Below are 12,966 nucleotides of genomic sequence, written 5' to 3' on the forward strand. Positions count from 1 at the left end.
TACTGTGCAGGGGGGGCTGTGAGAGCACCATCGTGTATGAGGTCGGTCTGGTGTTAAGACCAGTTCCATCGGTCAGGACCATCCCCGGGAGCAGCGGGGCACCTCCGGGCTGTCGCTGTCCCCCCTTGGCCGGCTGCAGGGAGCTGTCACCCCTGTTCCTGGGCGGGTTCCCCTCGGGGTGTGCGGGCTCTGTGGGTGCTGCCGCTGTCCCTGCGCACCCAGTGACCCTCCTGAGTCTGGGCACGGGCGTCGGGCTCCACCCGTGTGTGACGGGGTCACGGCAGGAGCCGTGCCCGTGCTGCCTGCTTGGGGACCCTAAAACACTGCCAGTCTTCCAGGGGAGGGCGGGGAATCCCATCCCATCCTATCCCATCCCATCCCATCCCATCCCATCCCATCCCATCCCATCCCACCCGGGCTTCTCCTGCTGCCCCCCCGTCAGGGAGAGCCGGACGAGCCCACCCCTCCAGCACCAACACCAAAGTGCCAGCGAGGGGAAAAGCTCCCGAACAGACCCAGGCCGAGCTTCTGCTCCAGCCTTGGTGCCACCTCTGGGTGTCACCCCGTTTCTGTAGGCTGAGGTGGAAGCCCAGCCAAGCCGAGCCTGCTCCAGCCGGGCTGGGAGCACAGGATGTACGGACGGCCCCGGACAAGCAGGCTGGCAGGAAAAGCAGAGCCCAGCTCTCCCAGGAGCTAATCCTGCCTGCCGGGCATATTCCCTTCCCCGAGGCCTCTGGGCCATGAAGAGATCAAGCTAAAACCTGCCTAGGTTGTGTTTTTCACGTTCGGTAAAATTCGAGAGCCAAAAACTATCAGGATTCTCCCTCCCCTGTCCTCCGTGACTTGTGTTTCCTTGAAAAACCACAACCCTCTCTAAGTACCTTAGAAATGCACCATAAGCATTAAGCCAACACTGGAGGATAATAAATGAGGCCAAATTACATGCCAGGATGTGCTGGTGATAATGTTTTCCACTAAAGACGGGAGCGGTGAAATTTTCCAGCACAACAGCGGAGGCGGTGTCCCCCGCCCCACGGGAGTGACCTTTACCTGCCCACGCCACCCCGAGCCTCCCGTGTGACCACGCAGGTGACACGGAGCCCGGGCAGTGCCCGGCGTGGCCAGCACGACCTTCAAATCCATCTTCTCTTGTTTGCGTGCCCAAGAGGAAATCACGTGTGCGGCACGAGCCTGACCCAGGAATATTGCAGGGAGTAGGGTATTTTGTGCGAATAAGGAAGGGCAGGGTCTGCAAGATGAATCACCAAAACAATAATTATCCTGAGGAAAAACCTTGGAGGGTGGATTAGCCGTGATAACTGCCCTTTCAAGGTAACAACAATGCGAGCCGTCAGCTCTTCTCGGTGGTGAGGGACGCAAAACGCTGCAGCACGAAGCTCAAAAATAAAAGCGATGGAAGTTCACGAGAAGAGATTGCCCAAGGAGGCATCCCTCACTTCCCAACTGCTCCGACTTCAGCCTGTGATTGTTAAACGATCTGCCACGAGAATTGCTCCAAAAATTATTTTTAGCACACCAGCAGCTTTCAGTGAAAATAAATAAAGGGCCAGACAGTTGCTATAAAGACAGGAAATAAACTTTAGAAACTCTTTAACTTTTGGCTAAGCAGGGCAACTGAATTACACAGTTCCTGAGTGTGCATGATTGTCTCAGATAAGATGAGCTCTGATAGTTTTTTCTTTCCCATCGGCCCCGTTATAACATCACGGTCAGTGTTCTGTGTCTGGGCACACCTGGGTCACCGCCAGGGCCACGATCTCGGGGTGCTGCAGTCTCTGCCTGCCCCTCTGGTGTGCATCTCCATGTGCAGCACAGAGCTCATCTCAGCAGCTACCGTGGGCAGCGCTGAGCCCCTGCAGGGGTTTGGCCACAGCCCATTCCCAGAGCAGCATCCTCTGCTCCCCAGCCCAGCAGGAGTGTCTCCTGAAGAGGCAGGGGAGTGCCCAGTGAGCACGGAGAGCTGCTGCCCATCAAACATCTGTGTGCTGGAGCAGTGAGTGCCCTGAGCTGCTGCCCATCAAACATCTCTGCACCGGGGCAGTGAGTGCCCTGAGCTGCTGCCCATCAAACATCTCTGCTGGAGCAGTGAGTGCCCTGAGCTGCTGCCCATCAAACATCTGTGCGCTGGAGCAGTGAGTGCCCTGAGCTGCTGCCCATCAAACATCTGTGCGCTGGAGCAGTGAGTGCCCTGAGCTGCTGCCCATCAAACATCTGTGTGCTGGAGCAGTGAGTGCCCTGAGCTGCTGCCCATCAAACATCTGTGTGCTGGAGCAGTGAGTGTAGAGAGCTGCTGCCCATCAAACATCTGTGTGCTGGAGCAGTGAGTGCCCTGAGCTGCTGCCCATCAAACATCTGTGTGCTGGAGCAGTGAGTGCCCTGAGCTGCTGCCCATCAAACATCTCTGCACTGGGGCAGTGAGTGCCCTGAGCTGCTGCCCATCAAACATCTCTGCACTGGGGCAGTGAGTGCCCTGAGCTGCTGCCCATCAAACATCTCTGCACTGGAGCAGTGAGTGCCCTGAGCTGCTGCCCATCAAACATCTCTGCACTGGAGCAGTGAGTGCCCTGAGCTGCTGCCCATCAAACATGTGTGTGCTGGAGCAGTGAGTGCCCTGAGCTGCTGCCCATCAAACATGTGTGTGCTGGAGCAGTGAGTGCCCTGAGCTGCTGCCCATCAAACATCTCTGCACTGGAGCAGTGAGTGCCCTGAGCTGCTGCCCATCAAACATCTCTGCTGGAGCAGCAGCGAGGGAAGGCCCAGCCGTGGCTCCCAAGTGAACCAATCTCATTCTCGTGACTGAGCCAAGCTTGTGCTCAGCCGAGGCTGCCTGGGCTCCCCGGCTCTCTGTCTCTGGTGTGGGGCCGCCGGCCTTGGAGGGTGCCTGGGGGCAGGATGAGGTCAAACCACTCAAACATCCTCCCGCTTTATTTGCTTGCTTAGCTGCACTCGGAGTTCCCTTCTGGCTGCAGTAACGTCCCTCCCTTCTGCTTTTAATTTAAGGTTCGGCAAATTTATTTTCATATTTTTATGTCCCCGAAACATGAAAGAACCCCACCTTCAGCCACAGCCCTTCAGCCGGGACCCAGCCATGCTTCCCCCAGTGACAGAGCGAGAGTCAAACACCTTATCAATTTGGACAGATCAGTTTCCTTTATGGCGGGGCTGTTTTCAGCGTGCTGTGATGTGTATTACAAAAGCCAGAGATATAAATGATCAACTGGAAGCTCGAATTAATTTTTCCTTGTGTCTAAATTAGGAGAGTGAGTAATTGCTGCAGTAATCGCGGGCAGAGCCTGTTTATCAATGCCAGTGAATAATTGGCTATCAAACAATAGTGCACTTTGCCTTTGAACATTCCCAACAGCCCAGCAGGAAGCGCACGGCCGCTTCTGCGCTCGCCTGGTGATGGATGAGAGGAGTGGCAGCCCGGGGAAGGGCTGTCTGACGTGTCTCCCCCAGAAGCATCCCTACGCCTCAAGAGTTATCCTTGCTGCAAGGATAAGCTCGCGGCAGCCTCAGATTACAGCATCTGAAGTCACAGGGCCGAAATAGCAGCAGCCTAATTCTGTAATCAATCACTGCTGCTCACAGCAGCCGGGAGCGGTACCCGGAGCTGCCGCTTCTTCTGGGCTTTTGTGCCCTCACCCTCTGTCCGTGCAGCGCCCGGATCTCCTCCCGCTTTCCGTGCCGAGCCTGTCCTGTCCCCGCTGCCCAGCCCTGCCCTGGCCCGTGTCCCCGTCCTGCCCGGCTCCAGTGCCACCACGGCTCCTCTCCCGTCCCCTCCCGGCTGCTCTGGGCTCCGTGTGCTCCCCGGGCACCCGCGGCTCCCCCAGCCCTCAGCGCCTCCCTGGGCTCCCCTGCTGCTGCCAGCGCCCTCCTTTCCCTGGCAGGCTTGTCAGGAGCAGACACGGTGCCCAGGGCTGGGCATCCCTCCTGCTCCTGCTCCTGCTCCTGCTCCTGCCCCTGCTCCTGCTCCTGCTCCTGCTCCTGCTCCTGCTCCTGCTCCTGCTCCTGCCCCTGCCCCTGCTCCTGCTCCTGCTCCTGCTCCTGCTCCTGCTCCTGCCCCTGCTCCTGCTCCTGCTCCTGCTCCTGCCCCTGCTCCTGCTCCTGCTCCTGCTCCTGTTCCTGCCCCTGCTCCTGCTCCTGCTCCTGCCCCTGCTCCTGCTCCTGCTCCTGCCCCTGCTCCTGTCCCTGCTCCTGCCCCTGCTCCTGCTCCTGCTCCTGCTCCTGCCCCTGCTCCTGCTCCTGCTCCTGCTCCTGCTCCTGCTCCTGCTCCTGCTCCTGCTCCTGCCCCTGCTCCTGCTCCTGCTCCTGCTCCTGCCCCTGCTCCTGTTCCTGCCCCTGCTCCTGCTCCTGCCCCTGCCCCTGCTCCTGCTCCTGCTCCTGCTCCTGCTCCTGTTCCTGCTCCTGCTCCCGCTCCTGCTCCTGCCCCTGCCCCTGCTCCTGCTCCTGCTCCTGCTCCTGCCCCTGCTCCTGTCCCTGCTCCTGCTCCTGCTCCTGCTCCTGCTCCTGTTCCTGCTCCTGCTCCCGCTCCTGCTCCTGCCCCTGCCCCTGCTCCTGCTCCTGCCCCTGCTCCTGCTCCTGCTCCTGCTCCTGCTCCTGCTCCTGCCCCTGCTCCTGCTCCTGCTCCTGCTCCTGCTCCTGCCCCTGCTCCTGCCCCTGCTCCTGCTCCTGTTCCTGCTCCTGCTCCCGCTCCTGCTCCTGCCCAGCCTCCCCATCCTCATCCTCCTCCACACTTGATCCAAGGCTCCTCCTTCTCCCCCTGCACACGCTCTGGGTGCTCCCAGGCTCTGGAGTGCCAGCCCAGCCTGTTCCTCACACGGGCATCTCCTCGCACCTCCGGAGGAGCTCAGCTCCCGTCTGAGCCCCTCGGGCACTCTGAAAAGGTTCTGCAACCTTCTGCTCCCAGCCCTGCTCCTCCTCGCCTCTCTGCTCTGCAAACTGTGCTGTGCAGTGTGTCCTGCTCACTGCTCACCCAGAGGGTTCAGTTAGTTTTCCTCTCCTCCTCTGTTTGCAGACCTCTCCTCCCTGTCCTTTTCTCAATTCCAAAACTGCTCATTTGCTTTCAGGCTTCATTTCAGTCCAGTCTGTCCTGTTCTCCCAGAGTCTGGCCCACTGACTGAATTTCACTGCTTTTTATCCCCCTGGAGCTTTTAGCACAGCAGAAAATCCATCCTCTCTACCTCTGTACCATTCCCTGTGCAGCTGTGAGCTGCAGCTGAATCTGAAGAAATGCATCTGCAGCTCTGTCTGATGCAATTTCCCCCCGTGGCTCTGTCCTGGCTCCCCTGCTCTCCCAGGAAACACGAGCTGGCTGGTTTTCCTCATGTCTCCAGCAGGACACTGGTCTGTTCTCCTTCCAGCAGCACCTCCCTGACATCTCACTGTCTTTCATCCTTCCTTCATCCCTTTTAATTCTAATTATGTTTAGCTCTTCTCGTTTAACCTTGAATCCTGCCGTTTCCCCTTCACTAACATACCTGAGCATCTCCTTTCTTCAGGATGTATCAGGTGCATTACCAGGCCCTCGATTTCCCCCTTGTCCTTCCTCACCCTGCTCCACCCCAAGCTCTCTGCTGTCACAAACCTCTGAAATATTCACTGCAGAGCTGCTGTTGGGAAATCTGCATGGCTGCATGGCTGCAGACACCAGGCCTGTGGTGCCAGGGGTGCTGGAAATGTCTGTACAACCTTTCCAAGAGCAGGAATCAGCTCAGGCAAGTGTTTGTCATGAAGGCATTTTTGACAGATCAAAATATTTCTATTTCTATTTCTATTTCTATTTCTATTTCTATTTCTATTTCTATTTCTATTTCTATTTCTATTTCTATTTCTATTTCTATTTCTATTTCTATTATTTCTATTTCTATTTCTATTTCTATTTCTATTTCTATTTCTATTATAAATATAAAAATTATTATTATAGTCATAATTTATAAAATATATAATTATTTTTATTTATATTTCTTTTAATTGCTGTTTACATCATTTAAAACTATAATGCTGCATGCAAGACTATTTTGCCCTTCATCTGGACATAAAATTTATCTCTGCACAGGTAGATAGGGAAATGTTCCCAGCTCCGCAGGGAGATAGGAAATGGTTGATAAGAGCCCTGATATCTGCAATACAAGCTGCTTTCATAGGGTTCATGGAATTGCCCCAAAGCTCTCCTATTAGCAAACTCTGTTTGAACAAACTTGGCTGGAACACAAAATCCAGTTCAGTACTTTTCCTTTTTTTTTTTTTTTTTTTTTTTTTTTTTTTTAACCTGTAGTGCTATTTTAAGATGAGTTTTATGGTTCCAGTTTAGGCAATGGCCAAAACGGAAGGGAAAAAAGTGACAATATTTCATTAAGTTTACGTGCCTTGCTCGTGACTCTCTCTCGCACCGTGATATCACCACGGCCTCGTGCATTTCTATTGACATTTGACATCAGCCTTGTAAAAGCGCATCTCCAATCCAGGACAGATGTAAAAGGGAAGTTTTGTTTTGGAAAAGGACAGGGTTGAGTTCTGTCATTTTAATTATAGTTCTGTAGAGATATTAATCTAGTCTCAGTCTCAAAACGCCTTCTGCTGATTGTCAGATTTGTAAATATGCTTTAGCCCAAGGTCAGCCTTCGCCACCGCACAAAGTGGACCTGAGTCTTTCTGCGCCCTCCTCCCCATCGTTCCGCTTTCTCCACCCTTTCTCTCCTTCCTGCCGTGGACACGAGTTTGCTTCCCCTCCCCTCCACATGATTTCCTCACGCTATTTGTTACCCCTTCCACACAGGGCAGTGCGGCTCCTCCCTGCCACGGCCGGGCAGTGGACACCACCCTTGTTGTCCAGGCTGCTCCCCACCCAGACACACGTGCTGGGCACAGCCCCGGCCGGCCAGGACCGGCTCCGGGTGCTGCCGTGTCCTGTGCCAGTGCCCAGTGCTCCTGCAGTGCCCAGTGCCCAGTGCCCGGTGCCCGGTGCCCAGTGTCCTGTGCCAGTGCCCAGTGCCCAGTATCCAGTGTCCAGTGCCCAGTGCCCAGTGCCCAGTGTCCTGTGCCAGTGCCCACTGCCCAGTGCCCGGTGCCCAGTGTCCAGTATCCAGTGTCCTGTGCCAGTGCCCAGTGCTCCTGCAGTGCCCACTGCCCAGTGCCCGGTGCCCAGTGTCCAGTATCCAGTGTCCTGTGCCAGTGCCCAGTGCTCCTGCACTGCCCAGTGCCCAGTGCCCAGTGTCCAGCATACAGTGCCCAGTGCCCAGTATCCAGTGCCCAGTGCCCAGTATCCAGTATCCAGTGCCCAGTATCCAGTGCCCAGTATCCAGTATCCAGTGCCCAGTTTCCAGTGCCCAGTGCCCAGTATCCAGTATCCAGTGCCCAGTTTCCAGTGCCCAGTATCCAGTGTCCAGTGCCCAGTGCCCAGTTTCCAGTTTCCAGTGCCCAGTATCCAGTGCCCAGTGCCCAGAGTCCAGTATCCAGTACCCAGTGCCCAGTGCCCAGTGCCCAGTGCCCAGTATCCAGTACCCAGTGCCCAGTGCCCAGTGCCCAGTTCACGGCTACAGCTGGAAGCTGAGGAGTCCCTGTGGCTGCTGATGGCTGTATCAGGAGTGGGCCAGGAATGTTATTTATGTGAATGTTATTTCTTTATTCACTGTCTCCTTTAGGAGGCAGGAGACTCTTCGCACAGGGAGAGCTGGTATATTAACCCCACATTTTTGCTATCCAAAGGACTCTCTCCTCTGGCTTCTACAGGAGATGTTTTGACAACAAAACAGTGCAGCTATGATTAGCCTGATAAAAGGGAGCCAGAGTTAGAGTATTGATGGTATGTGCATCTAGGATCTAGTTACAAAATGGGCTTTTAACCGCATTTTCCCCTGTGAATTCCTGTTATCAGAGGCCATCTCAAAAGAAAAAAAGAAAAAAAGAAAAAAAAAAAAAAAAAAAAAAGGGGCAACCTTTCCTTTTCATTTTAGATCGGGATGTTTCTTGCATTTCTTTATGCTTATGGAAAATGAGCCATCAATAACCCTGACCAGAAGCACACACTGAGCTGTGTGCTGTGCAAACCTGAACCTCTGCAGCTCCTGGTCCCAGCTGTGGTGAGGAGGGAGCCCAGCAGTCCCACAGGATTGTATCCTGACCAACAGACTTTTCCAGCTTTTTTTTTTTTTTTTTTTTTTTTTTTTAAATTTAATTTATTTTGAGAATACATTTTCAGAGCTGATTAGCTGCTGTACTAAATCACTGCACTGTCTAACCCCAAAAAGCTGCCCTGACAAACAATTAACAATAGAAACACCATTGTGGCAAGGAGTGATGGATGGCTCCAGGGTGCAGCTTGGGCCCAGGCTTTGTTCAGAAGAAAGTTGCTGCTGCTAAATAAAGACTTGGGTAGTAAGAGGTGAGAGCAGAGAGATTGTATCTAGAATAAAACTATTTGCTCTGCTTGGGGTGTGTTTCTCACAGCACTGAGCATCTCAGGAGAGGCAGGAGAGCCCCAGGCTCTGGTCATGGTCAGGAGCTGCCAGGCACGAGGGAATCATGGAATCATGGAATGGTTTGGGTTGGAGGGACCTTAAATCCCACCCAGTGCCAGCCCTGCCATGGCAGGGACACCTCCCACTGCCCCGGGCTGTCCCCAGTGTCCAGCCTGGCCTTGGGCACTGCCAGGGATCCAGGGGCAGCCACAGCTGCTCTGGGCACCCTGTGCCAGGGCCTCACACCCTCCCAGGGAGGAATTTCCTCCCCAGATCCCATCTAAAGCTGCCCTCCTTCAGCTCAGGGCCATTCCCCCTTGTCCTGTCACCCCAGCCCCTCGTGGAAAGGCCCCCTCCAGCCTTCCCTTCCAGGCACTGGGAGGAGCAGCAGAGCCAAACCCTCCTGCCACGAGCTCTGGGACTTCTCTTAAATCCTTTTAAGAACACGGTTTTGAGTTAATTTCGCTTGCCACAGGCAATTTCCTGATTCCTACTGTTCTGTCATTAATCTCTAATTGTTGTTCTAAGTTTTGTGTTAATTTACCAACTTGCCTGTGGGTTATTACTCTGCTCTAAAGAGAAGCGCAATAATTTATCACAATGCCTCACGTTGATTGTATTATGCAGATATTAGAATCTATTTATTAGAAGTAATAATTATGAGGACACAGTGTTAAAAAAGGAAGCTGGATATGCAGACCCTGCAATGGTAGGTAAGGATTAGTTACTGCAGACCACTCAGAAGACATCGTGGTTGAAAGGATGATTTAAGGTCTACAGCATTTTAAAAATGATTAAGAAGCCCGAGAAACTTTGCCAAACAAGCCAAACTACCTCCTGTAATCTGCACAGGAATGTTATTTTATGTATGCTTCAAATGCATCTAGGTCACAACTCTTTTAGGAATGAACAGAGAAAGCCATTGATTAGTCCAGTAAGTTATTTTCTCGGGAAGTTTTGCCATTTTCCACTCTTTCTGAGCCCCAAGACAGCAGTTTGCTCATCCCTGACCCGCCCCATGCCCGTGTGCTGTGTTAAACAGCTGAAGTTGAGTTACACTGATCATCACTAGCTTCACTATCAGAAATAAATTTAAAAAATCCGAGAAATGAAGCATGAGAAGCTGTGGATGTGTTTGCTGGAGGAGCCTGTGGTGTGCAGGCAGGGCAGCTCTCCCTGGTTCCCAAACCTGTGGCTGTGGCACTCCTGTCCCTGTGTCCCTGCTCATGGATCCGGAGTGGCCACAGCCCTGCCGGCTGTTCCCTGCTGCTGCTGGGGTGACAGAACTCGGCCCTTCTGCTGCCTCCTGATGCCCTTCGCTCTGCTGGGGGCTTTCCCCACCCCAGGAGGGTCTGCTTCGAGCCTTGAGTGTGTTCTCCTCGATACCCGCTGCCCGTACTCTCACCCACGGGCTCTGGCCCATCCCTTGTCCCCGGTGCTGGCCGTGCTCCAGGGCTGGGAGCCTTCGTTACCCCGGAGGCTGCAAAAGCCTCGGGCCGGCTGCTCCCACCGCCCCAAACACCCTGGAGCCGGCTGCTGCCTGTTCTTCCCTCTGCACCCTCCCTGCCCTCTCCATCCTCTCTCCCCTCTCCCCTTTCCCCTCTCCTTTTCCCTCTCTCTATTTCCCCCTCTCCCTTTCCCTCTCCTCTCCATTTTCCCTCTCTCCTTTTCCCTTTCCCTCTCTCCTTTTCCCTTTCCCTCTCTCCTTTTCCCTCTCCCCTCTCTCCTTTTCCCTTTCCCGCTCTCCTTTTCCCTTTCCCTCTCTCCTTTTCCCTTTCCCTCTCTCCTTCTCCCTTTCCCTCTCTCCTTCTCCCTTTCCCTCTCTCCTTTTCCCTTTCCCTCTCTCCTTCTCCCTTTCCCTCTCTCCTTTTCCCTTTCCCTCTCTCCTTTTCCCTTTCCCTCTCTCCTTCTCCCTTTCCCTCTCTCCTTTTCCCTTTCCCTCTCTCCTTTTCCCTTTCCCTCTCTCCTTTTCCCTTTCCCTCTCTCCTTTTCCCTTTCCCTCTCCCCTTTTCCCTTTCCCTCTCTCCTTTTCCCTTTTCCCTCTCCCCGCCGCTGCAGTTCCGCCTGTGCCCGCCCAGTGTCGCTCTGACAAAGACTTTGGGGCGGGCGCTGCCCGCGGGGCTCGGGGCTGCCCCGGATCCGGACCCGAACCGAGCCCGAACCGAGCCCCAACCCCGAACCGAGCCCCGACCCCGAACCGAACCCCAGCCTGAACCTCGCACCCAGGTCCCGAACCGAACCCCAACCCCGAACTGAACCCCGAACTGAATCTCGCACCGAAATCCCGAACCGGACCCGGACCCGACCCCCCGAAATCCTACTCTCCACACCCCGCACTCCCCGAGCCCCGCGCCCCCCGCACCCCCCGCACCCCGCATTTCTCTCCGTGCTCCGTCCCGGGTGCCGTGGGAAGCGCGGCCCGGCTGCACGGAGCGGCTGCGGGGCGCGGCGGGGATGGGAACCGTCCGCCGCACCGGGGAGCGCGGAGCGACGGAGAGCGGGGCCGGGACCCCCGTTCCGTGCCCCGGGAGCTCGGCAGGGACCGGTCTGACCCGGGACCCGGCCCACCCCCGGGACCGGCTGCGCCCCGCTCGGACCCCCCGGGGGCGGTTCGGGGGTTCGGGGGCTCCGTGCGGCCGCTGCCCCGCCGGAGGGGCTCCGGGCCGGCTCCTCGGAGGGGGCCCGAGGGATCCTGTCATCGTGCTTTTGTTTTCAGAAAAACATTATCAGCGGAACAATTCCCGCGCCACACCCCTGTTATCATTTAGGTAACCTCCCTGTTTGAAATATTTTAAGTGGATAATAAAATAGTCACCATATCCGTGTAAATTCCCGCAACGTGGGATCCTCCTCCCGGCCGGCCCGGCCCCCCCGCCCCCCGCCCGCGGCTCCGCGGAGCTCCCGGCCGGCCGCAGCCCCCGGCGCGGCTCGGACCGCGGACAGCGACCCGAGCCCAGCGCCGCCGGCCCCGGCCCTGCCCCGGCACGGCAGGGATCGCCCGCTACGGCGGCGGGGAGGTCACCGCGGGCACACGGGGCTCCCCTCGGCCCCCCCGCAGCCGCCGGTGCCGCCTCGCCCCCCGGTGCGGGCGGGGCGGCGCTGCGGGGATGCCGCTGCCGCCCGGGGCCGGCCTCGGCGCGGGGACCGGCGGCTGCGGGACGGCCCGCGACACGCGGGAGGCAGACCGGGGGGAGGAGCGTCGGGAAGAACGCATAAAACCGGCCCCAGGTGCTCGGCGGCCCCGGCGAGCGGGCGGGCGAGCGCGGAGCCAGAGCTGCGGCCCCGCTGCCGGCGCGGAGCAGCGCGGGGTGCGGGCCCCCGATGCCGCCCGGCGGGCCGGGGCCAGCCCCGGGGGCGTCCCCCGGTGACACCCCCCGGAGCCCCCGCCGCCTTCCCCCGGGCCGTGCCCGCGGCAGGAGGATCGCGCCGAGCCTGCCCGCGGGCAGGTGATCCCTCTGCCGCTCCCGGTTCCCCTCCTGCCCACCTCCCCGCCTCGCTTCCCCCCCCCGCCGGACAACTCCCTCCTCCGGAGAACACGCCCAAGTAGCAGAAAAAGAGAGAAAAAGAGGGAAAAAAAAAAAAAAAAAAAAAAAAGGATAGAGAAAAGGGTGGGGGGGCTGTGAAGAAGAGAGAGCCCAGCCACGCTGCCGGCGGGGCCGCTCCGCGCTGCCCCGCGCAGCCCCGCGCTCCCCGGACGGCCCCGGCGGTGCGGGCGGAGCGGAGCCCCGGCGGGGCCATGCTGACGGGCGGCGGGGGCTCGGCGCGGAGCCGCGGGCGCTGCGGGCAGCGGCGGGGGCTGCTCCGCTCGGCCGGGCGGCCCTGAGCGCCAGCCACGGAGCGGCCCCGGCCCCCGGCGCGCCGGGCATCGTTTCGCGTGTCGGTCTGAGCCACGGCAAGCAAGGAATATGAACAGGAAAACAAGGCGCTGGATCTTCCACATCTTCCTGAGCCTGGGGATTGTGTATATCAAGATCGGGTAAGTAACTTTTTTCTTTTTTTTTTTTTCTTTTTTTTTTTTTTCTTTTTTTTTTCTTTTATAACAATCGCTCTGTCTCTAGCGCTCGGCCCAACCTGCCCAGACCTGTTACTATTTAACTCGGGAAGTCTCAAAAAAAAAAAAAAAAAAAAAGTGATGATGGTGGAGATCACCATTATTTCTCAAAGGACAGGTAAAGTGCCCGCACCTCGGAGCCACCCTCGAGCTGGGCGAGGCGGCGGCCGGGGCGGTGTGCGGGGCTGCGAGGGGCTGGGTGGCGGTCCCTGCCAGGAAGGGACACCCGGGCTATCCCCGGGCAGCCGGCCTTTCCCTTCCGCAACCCGGCCGCTCCCTGCCCGGTGCCAGCCCGCAGGGACATCCCTCGGCCGGTACCTGCCCGGTGCCAGCCCGCAGGGACATCCCTCGGCCGGTACCTGCCCGGTGCCGGCCCGCAGGGACATCCCTCGGCCGGTACCTGCCCGGTGCCAGCCCGCAGGGACATCCCTCGGC

At 57.3% G+C, this 12,966-nt stretch overlaps 1 protein-coding gene across 1 annotated transcript in view; it reads left to right on the forward strand.

Annotated features, from left to right (window-relative positions):
* Positions 1-12,188: 12,188 nt before the first annotated feature.
* WNT7A (Wnt family member 7A) overlaps positions 12,189-12,966 on the forward strand; it is a 34,848-nt gene continuing 34,070 nt past the window's right edge. Inside the window, exon 1 of the mRNA XM_040076742.2 lies at positions 12,189-12,456. Coding sequence (XP_039932676.1) covers positions 12,386-12,456 — 71 coding nt within the window. The 5' untranslated portion in view covers positions 12,189-12,385. The remainder of the gene's footprint in view (positions 12,457-12,966) is intronic.

Source organism: Hirundo rustica, chromosome 12, assembly GCF_015227805.2.
Source record: "Hirundo rustica isolate bHirRus1 chromosome 12, bHirRus1.pri.v3, whole genome shotgun sequence".
NCBI classification, from domain to species: Eukaryota; Metazoa; Chordata; class Aves; order Passeriformes; family Hirundinidae; genus Hirundo; species Hirundo rustica.